Below are 25785 nucleotides of genomic sequence, written 5' to 3'. Positions count from 1 at the left end.
AAGAAACAGTGTTTGGAAACTTTCTGGGGCCCCTTTTGCAGGCCATACTGCATTGTATATAATATAGTCCTTTTATTTGCTCCTAGTAAGCTTCTTAAAAATGCCATTTGGAATCTTTCCTCTACATCTTTTTAGGTTTCTGGAATGATGGAAGTGATTGCTCCTGAAGGTATTTGCATTAAACAATGCATTTGAAAGTACTTTCTTATAGCTCCTTATATTCTAAAAAACAAACAAACCCTACCCTCTTCCTTTTAAGCCTTTTTCCTTAAAAAAAAAAGTCATAAGAATTCTTAATAGGGGTTGTTTTTTTTTGTTCTTAATGGTTTTATCGATATTTCAGAGCTAAGAGTGCAACCTTATACTTGTCCACTTGGAAGTAAGTCCCATTAAGGCTGTGTACACATTACCAGCTTAAAGAGCAGCTGTGTCATTACTTTTCTCAATTCAGATCAAAGCTGGGTTGGAGGGGGGGATGCATCAAAATGCAGTATTTCATAAGAAATGACAAGATAGATATGTGGATAACACCATGTGCACACCACTTTCTGAACCAGTGATGGGAGTGCTGTGCATGCAGAGCAAATGGGACTGAGTACACAGCTTTGAGTTAAATGGTGCTTACTTACAGAAGTGTGTATAGAACTATAGCAGGCTGCAACTGGATAGCCACTGCCTTGGGAACAAACCTTGTTTAACTCAATGGGCCTTACTTTTGAGTACACATGTAGAGGATTGCCTTCTAATAGAAGTTATTGGTGTGAATGTGCCCATTTTCACCTGTGAATTGTGAAATTGCTATTCCTTTTCTATGGAGAGTTGTGCTACTCAATGAAAACATGTGCACAGCAAATGTTTCATCGTCCTTCTCTTAAATAAGAGCCACACATCCTGTGTTATGTTTTAAATCACAGGAATTCCCCTGCATCCAAGTCACTTCCATATATTGAAATGTAATGTAGCCAGGGTTTATATACATAGTTTCCCAAATTAGTTTTTAGCCACGGGGTACTGTTAGCCTCATGACACAAATTGTAACAAATAAAAGATTTATGCTTCTATGGTAGGCATGGATATATTAGTCAAGCTGTACCAAGGATGGCAAAGTTTAGAAGAGAAGTGGAGGTAAAAAAATGTGGCTTAATTGTGCATATCCCCCAACCCTAATCAGGAGGCAAACACGTGGAAGAACATAAAACTGTCAGGAACCATACTGTGCCTTTGGAGCTTCACAGTTAATTCCAGTTCCTACCCTTGGACATTGATTCTGGGTCAGAGGAACAGGGACACCAGTCATAGACCTCAGAGAGCACAGAGGTGACTGCAGAAGGTGCAGTGGATAGAAGGAGGAAGAGAGGTGTGGTGGTGTTTGGTGACTTTCTGCTGAGGGGGACAGAGATAGTGATGTGCGGACCTGATAGAATGTCCCAGGAGGTGTGCTTTCTTCTAGGTCAGGGACGTCAAGCCAAAGTTGTTGGGCTTTTTTAGGGGGGTGCACACCATAAATTGCTAAACAAGTAGTAATTACGGCAGCGGTAACTCCTTACATTCTTGTAATCGTGCACAAATGAAGGACAGAGCAAGAAGGGGATTCTCCTTTTCCCCGCGGAGGAATATGAGCCCATGATCGACTGCTATCAACCAGGGATCAACCTGTCGATCACAGTCGACCGATTGGACATCCCTATTCTAGGTGCAAAGATTCAACATGTGACAGAGAGACTGCCAACTCTCATCAAGCCCACTGACCATTACCCCGTTCTTTTGATCCATGTGGATACAAAATGATACTGACAGACACAGTCTTCAATGTGTTGCAAGGGACTATGAGACTCTGGGTGGGAAGCTGAAAGGATCCTGTGGCACAAGTGGTTATTTCATCATGCCTTCCTGTTGAAGGTCATGGCCCAGGAAGAGAAAGAAAAATACTGGAAGTAAATAACTGACTGCACAGATAGTGTCATTGGGAAAGATTTGGCTTCCTGGACCATGGTCTCCACTTCCATGAAGAAGGACTTCTGGCAAGAGATGGGTTGCACCTGACAGCAGTTGGCAAAAATGTGTTAGGAATCTCACAAACTTTATCAGGAGAGCTTTAAACTGAATCCCGAGGGGGAAGGAGACAATATTTCAGAGGATGGGGGACACCAATACTGGGGATAATAACTTTATTGGTGTACAGGAACCTGCTTATGGGCAGGGAAAAAACCAAGAAGGAAGCAGCTTGAGGGAATGACTTGTTCCCGTTTTCTCTATACTAGTGTATAGGGCATGGGGAATAAACGAGATGAACTTGAGCTCTGGCATTACTGAAACCTGGTGGGATGAGATACAGGACTGCAATGTAATAATTGAGGGATATAATTTATTCAAAAGGAATAGACCAAACAGGAAGGGAAGAGGAGTGGTGTTGAATGCAAAGGATGTGTGTACCTGAGAGGAGATCCATGACCTGTAACAGTATGGGGAGAGCATTTTGATAAAAACTTGTAGGGGAGAGAAACAATATGTCTCCTAAGATTTTTTTTTTTTAATTAAATGCATCTCAAAAGTTTATCAATTTAATGTTATACTCTGTCATGCTGAATTTATACATTGAAAACATGCAGATTTGGTTTAAGGAGATCATGCAAAATACACTCAAACTTTTTGTTTTAGATGGATTTGTCCTAGAAACACGTTTGCCTTTGCCAAGGTAAGGAAAGGCCATTGTTCAGTTTATCCCTCTGACAATTTGTAATCAGACCCCAGTCTTCCTAGTTTCAGCAAGGTGGTGGCCTTACATGCCTTCAAGGCATATCCTAGGACAGGCTTCCTCAAACTTGGCCGTCCAGATGTTTTTGGCCTACAACTCCCATGATCCCTAGCTAGCAGAACCAGTGATCAGGGATGATGGGAATTGTAGTCTCAAAACATCTGGAGCGCCTAGTTTGAGGAAGCCTGTCCTAGGATATTTTGGTCTCTTCTTTCCCTGCAATCTTTTATAAGACACTAGCAGCTCTGTCCATCTCTACAAGTTGAAAATAAGGCCATGTACACATTGCCAGCTTAAATGAAGTCAGGGGTTTTGGTGTTTGTGTATGCTGTATATTTCAGGTCAGTTCAAATTTACACATCATTGTGAGCTTCACTACTCTTTGATTTGTTTCCACATCACCCCCTGTGCATCCACACCAGTGGGCAGAGATGGGGGAGGGATGTCTTAGCAGAGTTCACGCAGCGGGGAAAAAACTGTTGCCTTGTGTGGGTAATAAATTCAGACTGAAAGCAGGCTTCCTTTCTAATCTCCAACAGTTTTTAATGAGTAGCACAACAACATAAATCAGCCCGGCGAATTGGCTGGCATCCTTCCGCTTCTCCGTCAAAAGCGAAAGAGAACACACACACACAGAAACATTCCCGTATGTGAATATAGCCATGCCTCAGAATGTGAGACGTCACTCAGAACTGTTTAACCCTGTAAGTTCTGATTCTCCTCACAGTCTTCACCTGACTGACTTCTCCACCCCTCCACCCACCCTCAACTCCTAGTCATGAAGCTTTCCTCCCTTCAACCCTGTCCCCCTACAGATCATCCTCATGCAGCCTACTTCCAAATTAAGAGTAGAAGCTTAAGAAATCAGCCTGATGGTGGAGCCTTGTACACAACTACTCAAAAGTACTCCTCATTTAGTTCAGTGAGGCTTACTCTCAAGCAGGGTAGGAGTACATCTTAAGGTAGCAAACCTAACACCTCCTACCCAAGAGTAAGCCCAACTGAATTCAACAAGTCTGAGCAGGCATGGTTAGGATCATGCTATTAATCTAAAGTGCCAGAAAACTCATTGCGGTCTTTACGTAGTGCGAAAATACTGTTGAAGTGGGTATCTATTTTTAATGAGTAGGTATGTTTTACACACAGGGAGAGATAAAATAAAACCCTTAAATTAAAATAAAGTTCAGGTAAAGAGGATTTGTCAGAGGAAAGAGACGTCTCTAACTCCCCCTACCCATACTGACATCAGACATGTAGAACCAGCCCCAACTCACAGCCTCAAATGTGCACACCTGGGTTTCACTACACTTTCAGTATTGCTATCATTCTCAAATTGGAATGAAGCTAGCTTGCAATGAATCGCATGAAAGCGCAGTATTTTTACAAGAAACTACAGGATAGCTCTAGATTGTTGCTAATTCCATGTGTGCATGGATTGAAAACCTAGTGGGGCAGTGCAGTGAGGATGGTCGTGTGCACAGCCTAAATCCAGCTGATCAAATGGAACTTACGTATATGGAAGTATTCTTATGACTACAGCTGAAAGATCGGAGTACATGTTACATGAAAATACTGCAGCACATGTAGAAACTATTTTTAAAGAAAAGCTGTGAAGGTCAGTTGCCTGTTCTGAACAGGGTCCTGAAGAACCACATACGTAGCTTATGGGTGAGCCAGGATCCATATTTGTCACTAGAGACCAACACAGCCTCAGTATCTCAGAGCAGCTTTAGCTGGTGTGCCAATCATAACCGTCCTTGGACAGGGATAGCTTGTCCACAGAGGTCCATACAATGATAACCTCAGGGTTGGATTGTTGCATCATGCTCTGTGTAGACCCATAAAGCTGGTCCACAAACTACAGGCTGGTGCAGAATGCTGTGACGAAGCTGCTATTCAGAGCAACCTACCTGCAGCATGTAACATGGCTCTTTAGGGATTTGCACTGGCTGTCAGTTAGCTACTGGGCAAGTTTAAGGTTTTACTATTGGTGTATAAAGCCCTTAACAGCCTTGGGCATGTTTACCCAAGAGACTGCCTTTTCTCATTATCATCCTGCCTGAATACTTAGGGCATCAGGTAAGGCCATTTTATGTGTGATACATGCCCTAGGAGTTCATTTAGGCAGAGGTGGAAATAGTGAGAACCACAGGAGGAAGAAATCACATCCTCTTGGGATTCACTATATATGTAGGAAGAGGAAAGCTGAGTGTAGTGGATACGTATTTTGGACTTTAAGAAATATGATTTCAAAAAGCTTAATGAACTGCTGGTTGTGATCTCATGGTCAGAAATACTCAAAAAAAGAGCAGAAAACAAATAAGGTAGCATGGTGTTCTGTAGTGTAACAAAGCTTACTGGACTAGTCTACAATGCTTTGGTTGTGATGAATTCTTATACTCTTTTATGTCAAATATGAGAAATAGGCTAGGATTCAAGCTGATTTTTAAGCATTATATCATCTTGAATAATCTGCTCCTTATATATGCAACTCGTTTTATTGTCTTATATAGGCATAGTGGCTTAGGAAGGACTGATGTAATGAAGGTAAAAGTTTTTATTTCAAATTTGATATATGCTTATCTCTAAAATGAATTGATATATTGGTATTTAATGGTTTCTTAATGTTTTGGTTTTAATCAGTTGATTGTACTGATCAAGAGTCATATCTGTGTTTCAGTGTTTTATTGCAACTTACGGGAATTATCAGTAGCCAGAGAAATCACGGTGAAGAATTTTAGGCAAAATTACATGGCAGGTCTTGTGGTTGGTTCTTACTTTTGTCTTAATTACAGGAACAGAAGAACAGACAAAATGGAAGGTTGCATGTGTTTGGTCCAAAAGGTAAATCTACTGAGCTTTTCAAAACTGCACTGATTTTTAACCACTGCTTTCAAACTGCACTGCTGGGGGGGGCGGGTTCTTAGAATTCTGGATGTAGGTACAAAGGTGCTAGTAGTTTAGAAAATCATAATTAAAACCAGGGACAAAGCTAGTCTTTATTTATATGTCAAAACAAATTGCCAGTTAAAGAATAGAAAGCATTCTTCTGTAAGCATTAGTAAATTATTTGGTTGATTTATCTAATTTCATTAATTAGATAATCCCCACTGCAGCTTACCAAAAATAATGCCTTGGAGAACTTTGTGGCTATTTCTGCTCTTTCTGGTACATGGCTTTGCTCTAGAATAGAATCCTTACTTTCTTCTCTCTGCCCTCTTGCTCCAGCTTACAGCACTTTTTAAGGTCTGTGGGCATCAGAGACACAGAAGCCAGCACAGAAACTAGGTCACAGATGAGCAATGGTGGTTGGAACATCAGTTGCTTCCTGACCTGTGTGCCACTTCTGTTGCCTGATCTGTGTACACAGCTAGATATTACTGTATTTTTTGCCCCATAGGACGCACCTTTTCCCTTCCAAAAATGAAGGGGAAATGTGTGTGCGTCCTATGGGGCAAATGCAGGCTTTCGCTGAAGCCTGGAGAGCTGAGCAGCGCACCCCGGGCTTCGGGCAGATGTCCGCAAGCCTTGGGAGCCCGGCGGGAGTTCCCGCCAGGCTCCCAAGGCTTGCGGATAGCAGCCTGTTCTGGGGGCTGGGGTCGGGGAAAGCTCGGGCTTCCCCCGCCCCAGCCCCGCGCCTGGGGGGGGGGGGAAATATTTTTTTTTCTTTATTCCCCCCCAAAAAAAAACTAGGTGCGCCCTATGGGCCGGTGCACCCTATAGGGCGAAAAATACGGTATGTTAGTCGTGTGAACACTGTTATCACATACATTTTGTAAGTAAATAACCATGTGGGGCTGCGATAGAATCAGGAAGGTGGGGAGAAAGAGCTATGTTCCTCCCCCCACCAAAAAACCCCTTTCCCCTAAAATGCCTCCCTCCTTACATAGTCACCCATGCTGCTTAGCATCCCAATTCTGCTCAGGGGGCCTCCTGCTGCTGCTGCTTTTTTTAAACATATTTTAAATGCCTGCACACTAATTATATTCATTCAATTAAGATCACATCTAATTTGGCCCTTATTCCTTTCCCCCAAATAAATATTAAGACTAACCTATTCATTCCAACTGTTGTATGTTGATCAGCCCCAGCAGTGACTGGAAGCCCTTAGCCAATAGTCTTTTAATCAGAATTGGGCTAATGAGCAAAAATTGAGGGTTTTCCATGTGATTTTTTTTGAGGAAAATTTGCCTTGCAGTGGGGGGAACAGGCTAGAACAAAATCACTTGCTCAAAGAGATGTTGTAAATTGTTAATTGATGTTAAGAAAAAAATGAGAAACTATATTACATTTATTGCTTAGTTCAAATTTAAAATTATTGTTCTATATATTTTTTGGGGGGAGGGGATAATCTGAATGTGCATCAGTTGAACCAAATATTTCAATTTATTTTGTTTTTAGAAGAAGTAGTCCTTGAACCCGTTCAAACAATTCCACGGTAAGATCTTTATTGTGCAGCTTGTATATGAACTGCCTTCTTAACCAGTCAGATAGTGCAATTATTTGTCATAGATTACACAATCCTTTGCATGTTTACTCACTTATGTCAGTGGGGCTTACTTCAAAGTAAGTATACATGGGATTGCAATCTCTCTATTTAAAGAACTAGAAACACATATATTTCTACTTTAACCTTTTGATTGTCAACATGGATGTATATATCAGCAGATAAGTACTATCATTACTCTCACATAAGTTGGGCTTTCTTTCCAAATAAGTATACTTCTGATTGCGACCCAAATTTCAAATATTAAGAGGGTATTCCAGATGATGCAGTCCAATACTGATTATTGTTGGTTAGCTGAATCAAATTCTTTCAGTTTGAGTTTCACTGTTAAATAAGCTGAGGTTCTGTAATAACATATCCTTGCTCTATAGTGCTGCATGTTTTAAAATAAGTTTTTAGAAGAAGTTGTATTGATTGCTCCCCAGCTTGAATCATTTATTTTATGCACATACTCTTATTTGACTTGCTCCTAATTCAAAATCAGCCCTTGATCTTGGCTTCTCAAAATGTACTTGAATACAAGAAAAGAATAAATAAATAAAAGGCTGCAGCAGTTGGTTAGAATCTGCATTTTAGTGGAATTATTATTCTGCAGTTGATGTCAAAACTTTTTTGTGATGGTTCTTTTCCTTCCTTCCTTTATTATTTTTTTTAAACCAAGGCAGCATGGGATGTGGAAATGAATCTATAAGCAGACCTTACACTCCATCAAAGCAGATCTTGTTACGTGCAGCTAAATCCGTAGAAAAGTAAGTCTCACTTCATTTGCGTTCTTAATTAATTTCATTATGAGAAGAAATTGCTGACAAGCTTTTTCAAACAAGCAACCACTGTCCTATTGTAGATCCCAACAAGTTCTTGAGGCATGTGTGGAAGAAAGTGTGGCTTGGTCTGTGTTATTTTGCTCATCATGGGGTGCCGCCTAAACACACACACACACACGGTGAATTATTCCGGCTCCAGCTGTGACATTTAGAAGCACAGAGCTCAGTTGCCATGCTGAGGGCCTTTGCACCTTGATTGTCTGTAGCTATTGGTGACGTACATTGATGGTGTGTTCTGCATGGGATGGGCTTCCAAATGTTATAGGCAGGAATCTCTTTATCACAATATTTTTGGAGGTCTCTCCATGGCAAATGTAACACGTGCAGCAGCCTGCAGTCAGCCACTGGGAAATACGAAATTCGTTCTTGTCACTCAAGATTAATTGGCAGCAGATGAGCAAAAGATAAAGTTGAAAGAGAATATTGAGAAGGCAGGCTAAGTTGAAAAGTCATAACAAAGAGGTTATGCCATTTATCCAGGAGCTCCATATGGCTGGGTAGCGCTGTAAAGGTTTGCTTGCCATCAAACTGTCTCAGTTGTTTTTTCTGAATCGTTTAGGATTGTTTCAGCGTAGAAGAGAATGAGGCGGTCTCTAGCATTTGTGGAACTCCATGTAACTTGAGGTTGTTCTCTGCACAGGGAATCATTTGCATGCTTGCACTGGCATAAGAATCAGGCAGCTCAGTACCAAATTAGATATGATGTTAAATTCATTTTTGTATCTAAAGCGCACACTTTTGAAAATGCAAATTACTGCTGCGGGAGTTGATAGTTATAAGAGACCAGTGCAGGCAAGGAGAAGGAGCTTAACCCTTGCCTCACCACTGTAGTCCCTATTTATTTCAAAAAGCATCCTTCTGGAGCTGCTATTTGCATTAAGAGGAAATGCAAATAGCTTCAAAAGGGTGGTTTTTCAATCTCAAGATTGCAACAGGAGGGAAGTCCTCCCCTACTTCCTGTGATTCCAGTAATTATCAGCCCGCCTAATAGCTATTATTTGCATTTTAAAAACATGGATATTAAATGCAAATGATGCCTTTAACATCAAGTCTAATTTTGTTTTCAGATAACTATTTTTACTGGATACCACTCCAGCTGTATTGAACCTGGCATATACCTGAAAGCATATTATCTCTGTAGTCTCAAAAATGTATGATTTCTTTTTTTTTTTGTCTCCCCTTGGATAACACTCACAATATTTAGGGGGAATACTTTAAAAAGAATTGCAAGAAATAAAAATCCAAAGATGAGTGTAAGATTGCCTGACCGCATAGAAGAAGAGACAGGTGAGATTTATGTTGCATATGTTTATATATATATATATATGTATGTATATAGAACCTATGCAGTTCTGTGTTACTAGACTGCAAACTAGGAGAGTAGAGTTCAAATTATCCCTCAGCCATGTGCAGACCAGATCCAAGCACTGTTTGAGAATACTGATTTTCTAGATCCATTTCAGTTGGAGGTTAGGCCCAGTTTTGCCATCGAAACTGCTTTGGTCATGATGACTTCTGTCAGAAGAGAGACAAAGGAAATGTGTCCTTGTAAATTCTCCTCGACCTCTCAGTGGCTTTCAATGTCATCAGCCATTGTATTCTTCAGTAATGCAACAATAATGCATCAGTGGTAGAGTTAGATTGGGCTGTCCATAAATCACTCTGCCTTATTAGTTGTTCTGTGATGCCTCCCTAATGTCATCACATTACTACCATCTGGAAGGGCAGTCTTGCACTGTAATGCAGCTAAAGTGGGACGAGAAACAGCAACCCAGGGAAAATTGTGTTAGGTAAAGTTGCAGGGTTTCAGCAGGAAGTTACAGGAGATGCACAGATTAGAAACGAAAGCAGCATACCACCAGGTAGCCTTTGCAGGTGGAAACAGTATTAAAAGATAAATAGTATATAAAGGTAAAGGGACCCCTGACCATGAGGTCCAGTTGTGGCCGACTCTGGGATTGCGGCGCTCATCTCGCTTTATTGGCTGGTGCCTTTTGGTTTTTGCCTAAGGTTTTTGCCTAAGGGACCCCTGACCATTATGTCCAGTCGTGGCCAACTCTGGGGTTGCAGCGCTCATCTCGCTTTATTGGCCGAGGGAGCCAGCGTACAGCTTCCGGGTCATGTGGCCAGCATGACTAAGCCGCTTCTGGCGAACCAGAGCAGTGCGCAGAAATGCTGTTTACCTTCCCGCCAGAGCGGTACCTATTTTTCTACTTGCACTTTGATGTGCTTTCAAACCGCTAGGTTGGCAGGAGCAGGGACCGAGCAACGGGAGCTCACCCCGTCGCGGGAATTCGAACCACCGACCTTCTGATCGGCAAGTCCTAGGCTCTGTGGCTTAACCCACAGCGCCACCCGCGTCCCTCAAATAGTGTATAATTGCCCTAAAACCACCATAAGCACAAATCATAATGAGTGCGCCATAGAAAAGATATCTAGAAGGGCCCCAAGTCAAACCATTGGCTCATCTAGGGCAGTGATTAGTAGCTGCTTCCCATGGTTTGTCAGGAGTCTTTCCCACCTTTCCTGTATTCGCTTAGTATCAAGCCTGGGATTTTCAGAATGCAAAGCATGTGCTTTATCACTGAGCTATGACCCCTTCACACTTGAAAGTACCTTTGCTGAACATGATTCATCTTGATAAAGTGGAATCTACGTGAGCAACAAGCATTCTGTATGCTTTCCGCATCAAGAGGGAATCCTCGCCAACTGTCTTTTGTCATCATTTATTTTGTAGTTCCATTTATTTTGTGTTCTCTCTACCTGCATTGATAGGCCATATCCCAGTGGCAGTGATGCTCCCAAGAAGCATTTTTAAGCGTGTCGGTGTCCTAATAATCTCTGCAGAGAGTGAGAGAGCACTATTCTATGTACCCTGGCCTTTACTGAAGCTCTGCGCACATCAGAGCAGGAGTAGGATGCGGGTGGCGCTGTGGTCTAAACCACTGAGCCTCTTGGGCTTGCCGTTTGGAAGGTTGGCTGATCGAATCCCCACGACAGGGTGAGATCCCATTGCTCTGTCCTAGCTCCTGCCAACCTAACGAGCCAGTGCAAGTAGATAAATGGGTACCGCTGTGGTGGGAAGGTAAATGGCATTTCCATGTGCTCTGGCTTCTGTCACAGTGTCCTGTTGCGCCAGAAGTGGTTTAGTCCTGCTGGCCACATGACCCAGAAGCTGTCTGTGGGCAAATGTCAGCTCTCTTGGCCAGTAAAGCGAGATGAGCACCGCAACCCAATCGTTGCCTTTGACGGGACTTAACCATCCAGGGATCCTTTACCTTTACTTAACTTTACCTTACTTCATAAGTTAGTTTTGATATATGCTAAGTATTCAATGATTAATTTGCTTTGAGACACCCATATTATAATATCTAGTATGAATTATTCTATATTTTTATAGATTATATTTTTTACAGACTGTAATAGGCTAATTGCCTATAGATTGTAGCATGCAGTTCAACAAGTGCTTCTCACTCTGGGGGAAAAAATTATTTATTTATTTATACATACCCCGCCCATCTGGCTGGGTTTCCCCAGCCACTCTCGGTGGCTTCCAACAAAATATTAAAATAGAATAGTCTGTCAATCATTTTCCCTAAACAGGGCTGCCTTCAGATTTCTTCTAAAAGTCTAGCAGTTGTTTTTCTCTTTGACATCTGGTAGGAGGGCATTCCACAGTGAGGGTGCCACTACCAAGGCCCTCTGCCTGGTTCCCTGTAACTTTGCTTCTCGCAGTGAGGGAACCGCCAGAAGGCCCTCGGCGCGGGACCTCAGTGAAAGAAGATGAGGATTGTATGGACATTGTAGTTTTCTGAGTTGAATTCAGTATGAGCTGACATCATGTGCACTTTTTTCTTTGCAGGGAAAAATACATTTCTGTTACTATATGCTAGCTTCATTAGACTATCAAACATGTTGTTGAAATATGAAATAGTATGGATTTCTCTACCCTAAAGACATAAATTTGAGGGGGGAAATATTGTTGCTGTTGAATTGCGGTGCATTTTATCTCTTACTTCTGCTTTCTCTTCTCCCAGAAATTCATAATGATCAACAATTAGAAACTGATTTACAGAAGCTGAATCATGAAACTAAGATAACTGAGGTGAAGACAGAATTGGAAGTCAATGGTTGGTTCAAACAAAATATATTTTATTTATTAATCTCTTTCAGCTTCCTTGGCTATAAATTATGTCTAGATTTAGTTAAGCATAATATCAAAAAGGTATTTTCTTGATTGATAGATGCCATTAATTTGTGTGTTTCATCTTAATTCAAACCTCATGGATATAGTGTAAGCTTCATTGAAAGGTACTACTACTAAGGAATACTTTTAACCTTGTCCTTATTGGTGCTGATCTCCTTACTAAAGTATGCTTTAGCCCAAAATGTAGTCGTTATATTGTTGTTTGTTTGTTTTTCATAAAATTTATACACTGCTGGACCATAAAAAAACTTCAAGCAGTTTACGAAAGGTGAAACAGCAAAATCAAGAAAAATCCACAACCGTACTTTAAAACATACAAAAGTTAAAATACTAAAGTAGATAAAATTTACTTCCTAAGCATCTGGGTAGGCTTGTCTACACAAGAATGTTTTTATTAATGACGCGCACTTCACCCCAAAGTCCCATGGTGGGTTACAGCATTAAAAACCCAATATTAAAAGCAGTTTAAACAACTTACAATCACAAAAATAAGGTGGGTCCTAAAAATATACACCTCAGGTGTCAAAAGTCAGGATAAAGAGATGGATCTCCAGCATTTGCCAGAAGCTGTTCAGTGAAGGTGTCAGATGCATCTCTGTGGGGAGGGAGTTCCACAACTCAGGGGCCGCCACAGAGAATGCCCTCTCCCGGGCTGTCACCCTCCCCACAAGCCTTTGGGGGCTGAGGAACTCCCAAGAAGGCACCCTCTGCTGATCTCAGTGCTCAGTATGGTCTGTAGGAAAGATTTCCCCGCCCCGCCCTAGATATTATGGTATGGGGGGAGAGATTCTGGTCTGCCCATAGCAACATTGCTATTTTTGGAGCTGTTCTTGTAGCATCACAGCTAGATAAATCAATATAGAGGCATTGCTCACCTCAACTTTCATAGTTCTGGTTATTGTTGTTATTAATTACAGACATAAACAAAGGGAAGCTTAATACATGTTACAAAGAGCTTTATCTTAAAAGAAGCAGTGAGCCAGTGTGGTGTAGTGGTTAAGAGTGGTAGACTTGTAATCTGGTGAACTGGGTTCGCTTCCCCGTTCCTCTACATGCAGCTGCTGGGTGACCTTGGGCTAGTCACACTTCTCTGAAGTCTCTCAGCCCCACTCACCTCACAGAGTGTTTGTTGTGGGGGAGGAAGGGAAAGGAGAATGTTAGCCACTTTGAGACTCCTTCGGGTAGTGATAAAGCGGGATATCAAATCCAAACTCTTCTTCTTTTGAGTATGTGAGAAAGGAAGCAGATTGCCTTCTCTAAGATGGTGTCTGCCACTTCTGGGGATACATGGATTGGGCCACCATCTTTCAGTTTCACTGTACCTTTATTTCTTCTATTATTATCATTATCAATAGCTGACAGGTAAACTGTTGCAAGTGGTGTGTTTTTCCTTCCTTTAAGGAAATTCTGACTTTTAAGGTGCAGTTGCTCAACGTATATAGCCCTTTTTGCTGCCTTCGATTACATCTTTGTGAGCTAACTCTCATGTCATAAATTGTATGTGATGTCGTGGCTCATCAACTCTACTAAATAAAAGTCCAGGCTCATGTGGATTTTAAAATTTAGGAGTGTCATGTGAGGACTGACTAGGCTGACAGAGGTGTAGCAAAGCAATGGAACCAAAGATACTTGGTATGTGAATTTCATGATCAAGACTGGAGGAAGAGATAGCAGTACAGGTTTGGCAGAGCTGTCTAGAAAGGAGGAAAGTTGTTTTGTTCGTTTGTTTGTTTGATATACCACCCTATACCCAGAGGGCTCAGGGCAGTTGTATAGAGATTATGTGGATTATGTCACTACTAGGCATCTAAAAAGGATTAATGGGGTACACATCCTGGATTGAATTTAAATGGTGTTATGTATAAAAGTGTGAGGGACGCAGGTGGCGCTGTGGGTTAAAGCCTCAGCGCCTAGGGAGGACTTCCGGAGGCGGCGCGAAGGGTAATGGCTGCCCTTTCCTAACCGGGAAGGGAGCTCCGCGCGAAAACGGGTCGTCCGCTACGGCGAAGCGGAGACCCACATCGGAAAACCGCAGGCGGCAGAAGCCTGCGGTCTTGGGACCCGGCGGGCGCCAGAAGCAGCCCCCAAAACGCAGAAGGAACCCCGTAAGGGGCTCTGGATCGTGGAGGAGGCTGCGGCGCTGAGGGTCGTTCCGCAATCGGCGGAGTGAAGCCGCAAAGCCGTTGCCGGTGAGCGCTGACCTTTCTTCCTTGAATTGGCACCTTGGAAAGCAGCAACCCGTGAGTAATAAGGACTTTTAATTAAGCTTAAAGATCAAAGCTCCTGAATTTGGCTGAAAGCGGAGGACGTAAAAAAAGGAAGTCCGTCTTCCGCTCACACTAAACTTCAAAGCAAAGAGCAGGAGGAGTGGAGGCAGTGAATGAACTCTTTTACAATTTGGATTTGAGCATTCAGTGCATCACTTTAATGCAGAAAAGGATTTTAAGCATTGGATTTATGCTAAGATTTGGACTGTAGGATCTTTCTCTGAGGAATCTACATTTTAAAAAAGGAAACCCAGGTGCTGGAACTGCCTGGCAACAGTAGCAGTCAGCCTGCAGACATAAATACTTTGAAACAAAATTTGGAAAAAATCTGAGGGGCTTGGACTTTGCTACTTTGACACTTTATGAGGTACCAGCAAGCACGGCTTGAAACATTGTTTTTGTAAAACAAACTCTGCTGAAGATTTAGCATTTGAAGGCTTTTGGACATGGGTTTTGTTTTCTCTGTGAACTGTATTTATTGATTCCCTTCTGAAAGACTTTTTAAGCTCCCCCTAGAGGTTTTGGACTTTACAGCAGTGACATCCTTATACTTTCTGTTTCCCGGTCTCCTGGTTGAATGTTACCATCTGGGCTGTCTTTTTCTCATGGGAACAACTCAGCTTGACCTTGAGCCTTAGATAAATTTGGAATGAGTGGCGCAAAGAAAAAGGAGCCAAAAGAAAAGGAAAAAGAACAAAGACCGCGAACTAGACAAACAACTTTAGCCTCAGCCTTGCAGCAACGCAGATCTTCGGTGCCCACTGTGCTCTCTGAGGAAGCAGCAGCTTCTCTGCCACGTGCAGGGGAAGGAGAAACAGAGGAACTACAATTGGAAGATATGGCCTCAGGAACAGCTGCCTCCATTTTAGAAAAAATATATGAAAAATTGGAATCTTTGGATAAGAAAGTGGAATCCTTGGATAAAAAAGCTGATGAGCAAACTTTTAAAATAGACCAAAACACCGAATGTTTAAATAAATTAGCTGGACAAGTGGCACAGAACGTGGAAACAATTGCAGAATTGAAGGGAGCTACAGGGGAGAACAGAAAATTGGTTGAACACACCAGCCAAAGGCTGGGAAAGTTAGAAAAAGAGGTGAGGCCACTCAACAAACAAGTTGGTGAACATCAGACCTATCTCTCGATGATTGAACTGAGAAGTAGGGAGACCAACTTAAGGATTAGATCGATACCCGAAGTGGAAGAGGACAACCTGGCTGAGTTTCTGACCAAAATATTTTCCAAGCACTGGAACCTAGAAGAGACGGACTTTAAGATTACATCAGCTTTCAGACTTGGAAGACTGACAAAAAAAGACAAGCCCAGAGACTGTTTGATATCACTGAGATCAAAGGAGGAGAGGGACAAGATTTTGGGCCTACACTACGGAAAGTCACTGGACATTTTAGATAAGAGGATTGAGTTATACAAGGACGTTCCCAAACAGCTTTTGGATTTGAGATCGGAATATTTGGAATTAGCAAGACTCTTGAGGAGCAACGCCATCATCTTTAGGTGGGATTTTCCACAAGGACTATCTTTTACTTTCAGAGGGAGGAAGATCAAAATTAGAACATTGGAAGACAGAGACAAATTTCTGAACCAATACGGAGAGGACCTTCATAAAAAACTTGGATTACCATCGGAGCTCGAAACACCAGAGGTACCTGCACCCTTGGACTCTGAAGATTCAGCGAAAAAGGTACCACCCCCAGAAAAATAACCAGATCTATCCAGGATGTCTCTGCAACTTCTGAGTTGGAATATAAATGGCTGCAACATTCCGGAGAAAAGGAGGAAAATTTTTCACATATTAAAAAAGGAACAATTGGACATTATTTGCCTGCAAGAAACCCACGTGACTAGGCTCCACAGAAAAGTGCTGATAAATAAGAGACTTGGCCAAGAATTTATATCTTCAGACATAGTGAAGAAGAGAGGAGTGGTGATATATGCAAAAGAGAGCCTTTCACCTAAATTCTTATTTAAAGATGAACATGGCAGAATTTTGGCAATTGAAATACAATATCAAGGAGAAAAAATTTTGATATTAGGAATCTATGCACCAAATGATGGGAAATCGGAATTTTATAAGAAGTTGCATGAAAGCATGCTGGAATATCTGGACTATGACAACATCATAATGATGGGAGATATGAATGGGATTGTATCAACTAACATGGATAAGTCGCAAAGTCAAAAAGTTACCAAAGATGGCAGACTACCAAAGACCTTTTTTGAAATGACAGAAAATATGGGCTGGATTGACATATGGAGAATCAAGAACCCCCTAGGAAAAGAAGGAACATTTTTCTCTGAGGCTCAACTGACTTGGACAAGAATCGACCAAATTTGGATTACTAGAGGTCTGGCACCTAAGGTCAGGAAAGTGGAAATCTGCCCAAAAACCTGCTCCGACCATAATGCCTTGAAAATGGACATGACATTATTACCAACCGGCTCCTTTAGATGGAAGATGAATGACAATTTGTTTAGAAATCAGGAGATCATTAAGAAGGCCCAAAAAGTTATAAAGGACTATTTTGAAATAAACCTGAACACCGCGGTGGAAAAAAGAACAATTTGGGACGCAAGCAAAGCTGTGATGAGAGGGTTCTTGATACAACAGAATGCCATAAGGAAAAGGACACAAAATGAAAAGAAAGACAAGATTCTGGAGAAAATTAAAGAACTAGAGAAGAAGCTAAGAGCCAATCCGAAGTCACAGCCGATTTTGAGAGAAACTAAACTTCATCAGGCACAATATTCAAAACTGATAAACCAGGAAATAGAATGGAAGATTAAATTAATGAAACAAAAAACGTTTGAATCGGCAAATAAATGTGGGAAACTGCTGGCCTGGCAGTTGAAGAAGAGACAAAAATTGAACATAGTAACAAATTTGGAAATTGAAGGAAGAAGTATACAGAACCCCGTGGAGATTAGAAAGTGTTTTCAAAAATATTTTAAAAAATTATATACTCAAGGGCCGCAGAATGAAGTTGAGATTGAACAATTTTTGAGGAAAAACGGTTTGAAAAAATTGTCACAAGAAAATAGACTACTCCTGAACAGCAAAATAACACGACAAGAGATTGAACATGCCATTCAGAACTTGAAATTGGGCAAATCTCCAGGGCCAGACGGCTTGACCTCCAAGTACTATAAGACATTAAGTGATTATTTGATCCAACCACTGCTGGAGGTCAGCAATGAAATTATGGAGGGAAAGAAGGCGCCAGAATCGTGGAAAGAAGCGTTCATCACATTGATACCAAAATCAGAAACTGAAAAGACACAGCTCAAGAACTACCGCCCCATCTCCCTTTTAAATGTGGATTACAAAATATTTGCTGATGTTTTGGCAAACAGACTTAAAAGAGTTTTAAGTCAAGTAATTCATAAAGACCAGGCAGGCTTTCTCCCAGGCAGACATATGTTTGCTAACACAAGGAACATTATTGATGTCTTGGAACTTTTGCAAACTGACATAAACACTAAAGCAGTGCTAATTTTTATAGATGCGGAGAAGGCCTTTGACAACATCTCTTGGAAATTTATGAAGGGAAATTTAAAAGAAATGGGAGTGGGGAGGGGTTTTGAAAATGGGATTGGCGCAATATATTCAGAACAAAAAGCAAAATTGATTGTTAATAATGTGGTAACAGAAGAGTTCAAAATTGAAAAAGGAACACGACAAGGCTGCCCGATTTCCCCTTTGTTATTTATCTCAGTCCTGGAGGTGCTCTTAAACTTGATCAGAGGGGACCGGTTGGTGCAAGGGATCCAGGTCGGAGCGAAACAATATAAACTTAAAGCTTTTGCAGATGACCTAGTTTTGACACTGCAGGAGCCGGAATCTAGTACGAAAAGAGTTTTACAATTGATTGACAATTTTGGTCGGGTGGCGGGATTTAAGTTAAACAAACAGAAAACTAAGGTGTTGGGGAAAAATTTGACAGATATTGAATCAGAACAGTTTCAGAGAGAAACAGAATTATCATTGGTGAAAAAGGTAAAGTACCTAGGGGTGAACATAACAGCAAAAAATCTGAGTCTATTTAAGGAAAATTATGAAAAATGCTGGTCTGAAATTAAGAGAGACTTGGACAGTTGGACAAAATTGAAGCTTTCTTTGTTAGGCCGAATTGCTGCTATTAAGATGAATGTATTGCCAAAAATGTTGTTTTTGTTTCAAACACTACAGATTATAGACAAGACGGAATGCTTCCGGAAGTGGCAGAGAGATATTTCTAAATTTGTCTGGCAGGGCAAAAAGCCCAGAATTAAGTTTAAGATACTGACTGACGCAAAGGAAAGAGGGGGCTTTGCCCTGCCAGACTTAAGGTTGTATTATGAAGCCGCAGCTTTCTGCTGGCTAAAAGACTGGCTACTTCTCGAAGACACTGATGTGTTGGATCTGGAAGGGTTTAATAATAATTTTGGTTGGCATGCATACTTATGGTATGACAAAGTTAAGATCAATAAGGCCTTTAAGAACCATATTGTCAGAAAAGCAGTGTTTAATGTCTGGACAAAATATAAAGACTTATTGGAAAATAAAACCCCAAGGTGGCTTTCACCTCTGGAAACTAAGGCCCGAAAAAGACCCAATATGGAAGCCAATTGGCCAAAATATTGGGAAATATTAGAAAAAGATGGAAATAACTGGAAATTGCAGAGTGTGGAAAAAATGAAGGATAAAGTGCGAGACTGGTTACATTACGCTCAGATTAAAGAAGTTTTTAAAAATGATAAAAAGCTAGGGTTCCAGGTGGAGAAATCGAAGCTGGAAACTGAACTGTTAGAACCTAAGACTAAGGTACTTTCAAGAATGTATAACTTGCTGTTGAAATGGAACACACAAGACGAAATGGTTAAATCGGCTATGATAAAGTGGGCACAGGACATTGGGCATAACATTATGTTTGAGGAATGGGAAAGGTTGTGGACCACTGGGCTAAACTTTACTGCATGTAATGCTTTGAAAGAAAATATAATGAAAATGATATACAGATGGTACATGACCCCAGTTAAGCTTGCCAAAATATACCACTCGTCTGACAATAAATGTTGGAAATGTAAAGAAAATGAAGGAACATTCTTTCACCTCTGGTGGACTTGCCCTAAAGTGAAGGCCTTCTGGGAAATGATATATAATGAACTGAAAAAGGTATTTAAGTATACTTTCACTAAGAAACCAGAGGCCTTCCTTCTGGGTATTGTCGGCCAGAAGGTGTCAAAGAAGGACAGAACTTTCTTTATGTATGCAACAACGGCAGCAAGGATACTCATCGCAAAGAACTGGAAAACTCAAGATCTACCCACGCTGGAAGAATGGCAGATGCAGCTGATGGACTATATGCAGCTGGCGGAAATGACTGGCAGAATTCGAGACCTGGGAGAAGAAAGGATTGAAGAAGACTGGAAGAAATTTAAGATTTATTTACAAAACTATTGTAATTTGATGGAATGCTAAGAAGGATGCTTGATTATAAACAATTGGCCATCACTAAATTAGATGAGCATTATTAGACTATATTGTAATGATTGGTTATAAGATTATAAATAAGATGGTAATTTGTTTGAAAAATTTTATGAACAATGTAAGTGCGAGCGGATGACACGAGGAAGTCCAAAGATGTTATGAAATTTTGTAAAGACACAAACAATGCTGTTTTTCATTTTTGTATTTCTTTTATTAAAAAAACCTAATAAAAATTTTGGGAAAAAAAAAATAAATAAAGCCTCAGCGCCTAGGACTTGCCGATCGAAAGGTCGGCGGTTCGAATCCCTGTGGCGGGGTGCGCTCCCGCTGCTCGGTCCCAGCGCCTGCCAACCTAGCAGTTCGAAAGCACCTCCGGGTGCAAGTAGATAAATAGGGACCGCTTACCAGCAGGAAGGTAAACGGCGTTTCCGTGTGTGGCTCTGGCTCGCCAGAGCAGCGATGTCACGCTGGCCACGTGACCCGGAAGTGTCTCCGGACAGCGCTGGCCCCTGGCCTCTTAAGTGAGATGGGCGCACAACCCCAGAGTCTGTCAAGACTGGCCCGTACGGGCAGGGGTACCTTTACCTTTACTTTATGTATAAAAGTTCTTTTGTCTGTTCTGAATCTACTGCCATTTAATGTTGATAAGATGACAAAATACGGGTGGGGGGATGGAGGAGTAAAAAAATCTCTTTATATACTCTTTCCACACAATGATATATTTATAAACCTCTATCATATTCTCCTCAGCTGTTGGTTTCTAAGCCAAATAACCCCAAACACACTAGTTTTTCCTCGTAGTGGTTTCAACTCCTTAATTATTGTGTTTGTCCTACTGAAAGCAGGTGTGGAACGGTAGGTAGACTGCTGCAACTGAGGTGAAGAAGCATGGATTCAAATTCAAGCATGAAGTGTAGGGCTCTTGTGGAGATAAAGTAGCACAACCCTTAGGGTTGGTGCCTCTTTGGAGAAAGGACAAAATAAAAATATGATAAAATAAATCAGTGGGATCTAAAAATGCATGGATTTGACCAGATCGTACCCTGGGGGTTTCATTGTCTGTTCACGCTCTCTTTATTCTACTAATCATATCTATGTTGAAATATTATTTAACACAGGATACAGAAAAATAGCAGTCATTTAGAAAGTAGCCTTATGGCTCCTTAAAAGACTAACATCTCGTAAAGGGGATGCTAAATCATGAATACTTATGCTAGAATGAATTAGTTAGTCACTAAGGTGTCTCAAGACCCTCTGGTTTTTTCCCCTGCTGCATGCCTAGCCCCTGAAAATTTTGGAAAAGTTAATCTAATTGGTCACAGTTTTGCTTACAGAAATGTTTATTAATGCCTCTTCATCTATAATACAATTTTTTGTGTAGATGAAAAGATGAAAAATTCCGCAGTTGTTGAAAAGCTACCCAACGGTGAGGTCAGTACTGAGAAGCAAAGGGAAGGTATAGCTAAAGAAAATGCTGACAAGAAGCCGCCAGAGAGTTCAGAGGACGAAAATAATGAACAAAGTGACTGTGAAGCTGAAAAGAGAATTGCACCACTACAGTTAATGGGAGAGGTACAAATCCCCCCCCCCCATTAAGCAAACAGATGTTCTGGCAAAACTAGCCTTTCCTACAGGAGGAGTAATGTTTTGAATACTTCTCCGTGTGATAAACATTGACCAAAATATTATTTAAAATCTAGATACCGGTAATTGTAAAAGAGGTTAGATGCATACAAGACTGATACTTAACAGAGCATAAAAAGCATGACTACAGTTAATACATCTAAAATGGGGGTTTTTTTGGTTAAATAAAAGGGAAAAAGAAACCTTAAGAAGACATCTTAAGGCAGCCCTGTTCAGGGAAGTTTTTAACGTGTGATATTTTAGTGTACTTTTGGTTTCTATGGAAGCCGCCCAGAGTGGCTGGGGAGGCCCAGCCAGATGGGTGGGGTATAAATAATAAATTATTATTATTATTATTATTATTATTATTATTATTATTATTACAGTCGTACCTTAGATCTTGAACGCCTTGGTACTCCGATGTTTTGGCTCCCGAGCACCACAAACCCGGAAGTACGTCTTCCGGTTTGCGAATGTTCTTTGGAACCCGAACGTCTGATGCGAGTTCCACAGCTTCCGATTGGCTGCAGGAGCTTCCTTGATTTCCGAATGTTTTGGAAGTCGAACAGACTTCTGGAGTGGATTCCGTTCGACTTCTGAGGTATGACTGTACTTACCACTCTAGATAAGTAGCCTCTGGAAGAAAACAGCCTAGAACATAAGAGACTCTTCCTTCCCAGTGCTACATTGATGCTTGTAGATCACGGGTCAGCAACCTTTTTCAGCCGTCGGCCGGTCCACCGTCCCTCAGACCTTGAGGGAGGGTGGACTATTTGGGGGGGGGGATGAATGAATTCCTATGCCCCATAAATAACCCAGAGATTCATTTTAAATAAAAGCACACATTCTACTCATGTAAAAACACCAGGCAGGCCCCCCAAATAACCCAGAGATGCATTTTAAATCAAAGGACACATTCTACTCATGTAAAAACATGCTGATTCCCGGACCGTCCGCTGGCCGGATTTAGAAGGCGATTGGGCTGCATCCGGCCCCCGGGCCTTAGGTTGCCTACCCCTGATATAGATCATCTGCAATATGCACAGTTTGTGATGCTTTAGGTCACTGCAGATAAGTTGGTAATGACATACGATGCATGGAGGAATGGATCTACATGACAAAGTGTCGTGCATCATGTGTCCTCAGTGTGAAAAAGTTGTCGTGCTGAAGCTGTTCAGACTGGACTTTGCATCGCAGGATCAACACCCTTGAGTTGACTCGAGTGCAAGTTGAGTCATATTGGCTCGTATTTGTATTAATTTGCATCCTTTTACATTTTCTTTATAGTTTCTGAAGGCAATAATGGAGCAGAAATACAGCCTTGCAAAAAAGCTTTGTCAGATGAGTAAGTTTTCAAAGGGGTTTTTTTTCCTGACCTGCATTGTTTCTCCAAATCTGTTTCCTAAGTTGTGACATTTCATTTAGTTCAGTGGTGGGGAACCTTCTCCAACTGGAAGCCCATTTTGACAATCACAGTCAAGAACTCCATAGTGCTGTTCATAAGCCCTGGCAGATGCCTCGCTTGGCAAGGAACAACCAGGAGCACACTTTAAGGCATAATTTGTTCACTTGCGGCCTCATGATGTTGGATGAGGAGCAGGTGAGTGTGGTATGGAGAGATGGCCTCGCGGGCCAAATTGGGACCCATGCTACGCCTCGTTAAGCCCACCAGCCGACTGTACATTATTCTGTTGATATACTTTGGACTGGTGTTTATGTAGGAGCAAGTTCTGAAATTGCCACACTACTCAAGGACTTGCAGTCTCCTGGATTCTTTCTGGAATGGTTTGCAATAGAGATATCAAGAACCTGTGGCTATGATACTCTCTCTATAGATATGATTGTCTTTCTGCATCCACAGGAATTATTTTTGTGAGGAGGAGTCTCAGAGTAAACACTCCACATAAATAAACATGCATAACAAGAATGTTTGGACTGAGCAGGGATGAGGCCTCAGTAGACATGGCCTTGGAGTAAGAAGAGTCTGTCCCAGCCTTTTAGTGCTACTTGTTTCAGTATCAGAAGCTCAAATACTGAACAAGCATGATGAATGAAAAGTGAAAGGCACAGAGGAGCATTTGTTCCTTCTGTTTTCCTGTTTCAACCACTTCCTGTCTAAATTAACAGAATGGTAACTTGCCAAACCAGATGATAGCATGAGGTACGTTAATCTCATTTAGATATGAAAAAAGTTAATAGCAGCATGGGGGCTCTGATGAAGATTATGACCATGCCACATGGGGAAGTGGTTTTTAAACCCCCCTCCTCTTTACCACAGACTTGATGAAAATTGCCACGCGCAAACTATTTGCCCCCACTTTGCATGCCATATTCATGATTCTGGAAAAGAGAGAAATGCTTTTGTATATTTCATGTTGTCATCTGGTTTGCCTTGATCAAACATACTGGCAAGTAATTTCTAGGGTGCTTCCAGATCAGAGTTTGTTGTTGAATCGGACGTACTTTTATGAGAAATATATTTGCACTTCTATGAAGTAGGATGAGCTATTATTATAGAGTCCTATTTTCTGTTTCATCCTATAGATATCAATAATGTCTTCTCCTTATCAAATTCCAGTTCTGATATATGAACCAGAAAACCCTGAGGCCCTGCAGTTTCTTCCACTTATTGAGAAAAAACTAGTATTGGGTAAGTGCTAAAACTGTAAATACTGGATACTATTATACAATTGAGAACTATATTATGTTTGTTGAGCATTTTTACAGATTAGTGTAGATCCAGCCAAGGAATCTGTCCCTGTGCTCCTTTTGGCACTATTGAATAATAATAATAATAATAATAATAATAATAATAATAATAATAATATTGTATTTATATCCCACCCTCCCCAGCCGAAGCCGGGCTCAGGGCGGCTAACAACAATCAAATAATCCAACATTCTAAAAACATTTCATTATAAAAATTAATTAAAATCAAATTGATGGCAACCATTAAGCAAAATTCTGTGCAGATTGCCAGAGGAGGGAGTCAGGCTGCGCCCTGACCAAAGGCCTGGTGGAACAGCTCTGTCTTGCAGGCCCTGCGGAAAGATGTCAGGTCCCGCAGATATTCCAGGGATATTCCAAGAGGTCCCTGTCCATTGCTTCTTCCCTTAAGATATAAACACTTCCTGGATTCAAAGAAAGCAGCACCACTAGCAAGTAACATGGGAAGCATGCAGAAGGGCTGTGGCTGATGCCTGTCCCCAAAAGAGAAGGGAGGAAGGAAGATGGGAGCCCATGATGCAAGCCAGGAAATGCACAGATCATTCCCCGAAAAAGGAGTTGCAAGAGTGACTTACCTTTGTATCTTTCATATTTCCATGTTAGAAAGCGAACGTGCTGCTAAAGAAGATGAAGAAACCGGTGAAGAGAGCAGTGAAGAGGATAGCAATACAGATAAAAGCGACACTGAAAGTGAAGCCAGTTCTGGAGATTCTGATAAAGATGCTTAGAAATTTGAAGTTACCACAAACGAGTGTGTTCTTAATCATCTTTTCTTTGAAATGCACATATTAAAATGAGCTGGATTAATTAGAAGAATCCTACCCCCAAAATACTTTTTTTTTTCATGCTTAACCTTGCTATCAGTGCTCCCCTGTTTCCATCAAGCTGTTATTGTTACTGGCCATAGGCAACTCCTGAAAGTTTTGTCACTGATGAGCAATTTGTGAGGTGAAAAGCTCCAGGGACTAACATAAAAAGTGTTCCGTTCTGTTGATTCTAGTAGCCTAAGCTTCAGGGCTAGCTGAACACACTCCTTCTTGTTACAAGACTAACATAGTGTGTTGGCATACAGGACTGGAGGTTTATTGGTGTTGAAAGTACTGTATTCATGCAAATCTATTGCACCATCAAATCTAATGTGCACCTCAGTTTTCAAAACCTTGAAACCAAAAAAGTATTTTCTTACGTCAGCAGTATTTTTCAAGCTTGCAGTTGAATCTAATGCGCCATCACATCTAAGGTGCACCCTAATTTCTGTGACATAATTTGGGCAAAAATGGTGTGCATTACATTCGAGTAAATGGGGTACCCCTGAGGGTGCCAGGTGCAACTTTTTGCTGCAATTTCTACGTCTCTTAACGACTCAGCTCAGCACCTATCCTCTTAC

At 41.2% G+C, this 25785-nt stretch overlaps 1 protein-coding gene across 4 annotated transcripts in view; it reads left to right on the top strand.

Annotated features, from left to right (window-relative positions):
* ERICH2 (glutamate rich 2) overlaps positions 1-25146 on the top strand; it is a 30358-nt gene extending 5212 nt beyond the window's left edge. For 2 of the 4 annotated variants that reach the window (XM_083714187.1, XM_083714186.1), the window contains 12 exons: positions 136-169; positions 2659-2695; positions 5269-5302; positions 5551-5599; positions 7157-7193; positions 7928-8011; positions 9291-9373; positions 12124-12216; positions 21430-21620; positions 22959-23016; positions 24250-24321; positions 25002-25146. In XM_083714187.1, the coding sequence (XP_083570313.1) occupies positions 145-169; positions 2659-2695; positions 5269-5302; positions 5551-5599; positions 7157-7193; positions 7928-8011; positions 9291-9373; positions 12124-12216; positions 21430-21620; positions 22959-23016; positions 24250-24321; positions 25002-25126 (888 nt within the window). In that variant the 5' untranslated portion in view covers positions 136-144 and the 3' untranslated portion in view covers positions 25127-25146. Of the gene's footprint in view, positions 1-135; positions 170-2658; positions 2696-4546; positions 4835-5268; positions 5303-5550; positions 5600-7156; positions 7194-7927; positions 8012-9290; positions 9374-12123; positions 12217-21429; positions 21621-22958; positions 23017-24249; positions 24322-25001 lie in introns of those variants that run through there. The other 2 variants (XM_083714189.1, XM_083714188.1) reach the window with 2 other exon arrangements.
* Positions 25147-25785: the final 639 nt, after the last annotated feature.

The sequence above is a fragment of the Podarcis gaigeae genome (assembly GCF_964106915.1).
Source record: "Podarcis gaigeae genome assembly, chromosome: 1".
Lineage (NCBI taxonomy): Eukaryota > Metazoa > Chordata > Lepidosauria > Squamata > Lacertidae > Podarcis > Podarcis gaigeae.
The sequence above is the reverse complement of the archived record's forward strand: the minus strand, read 5'-3'. Positions and strand labels throughout refer to the sequence as shown.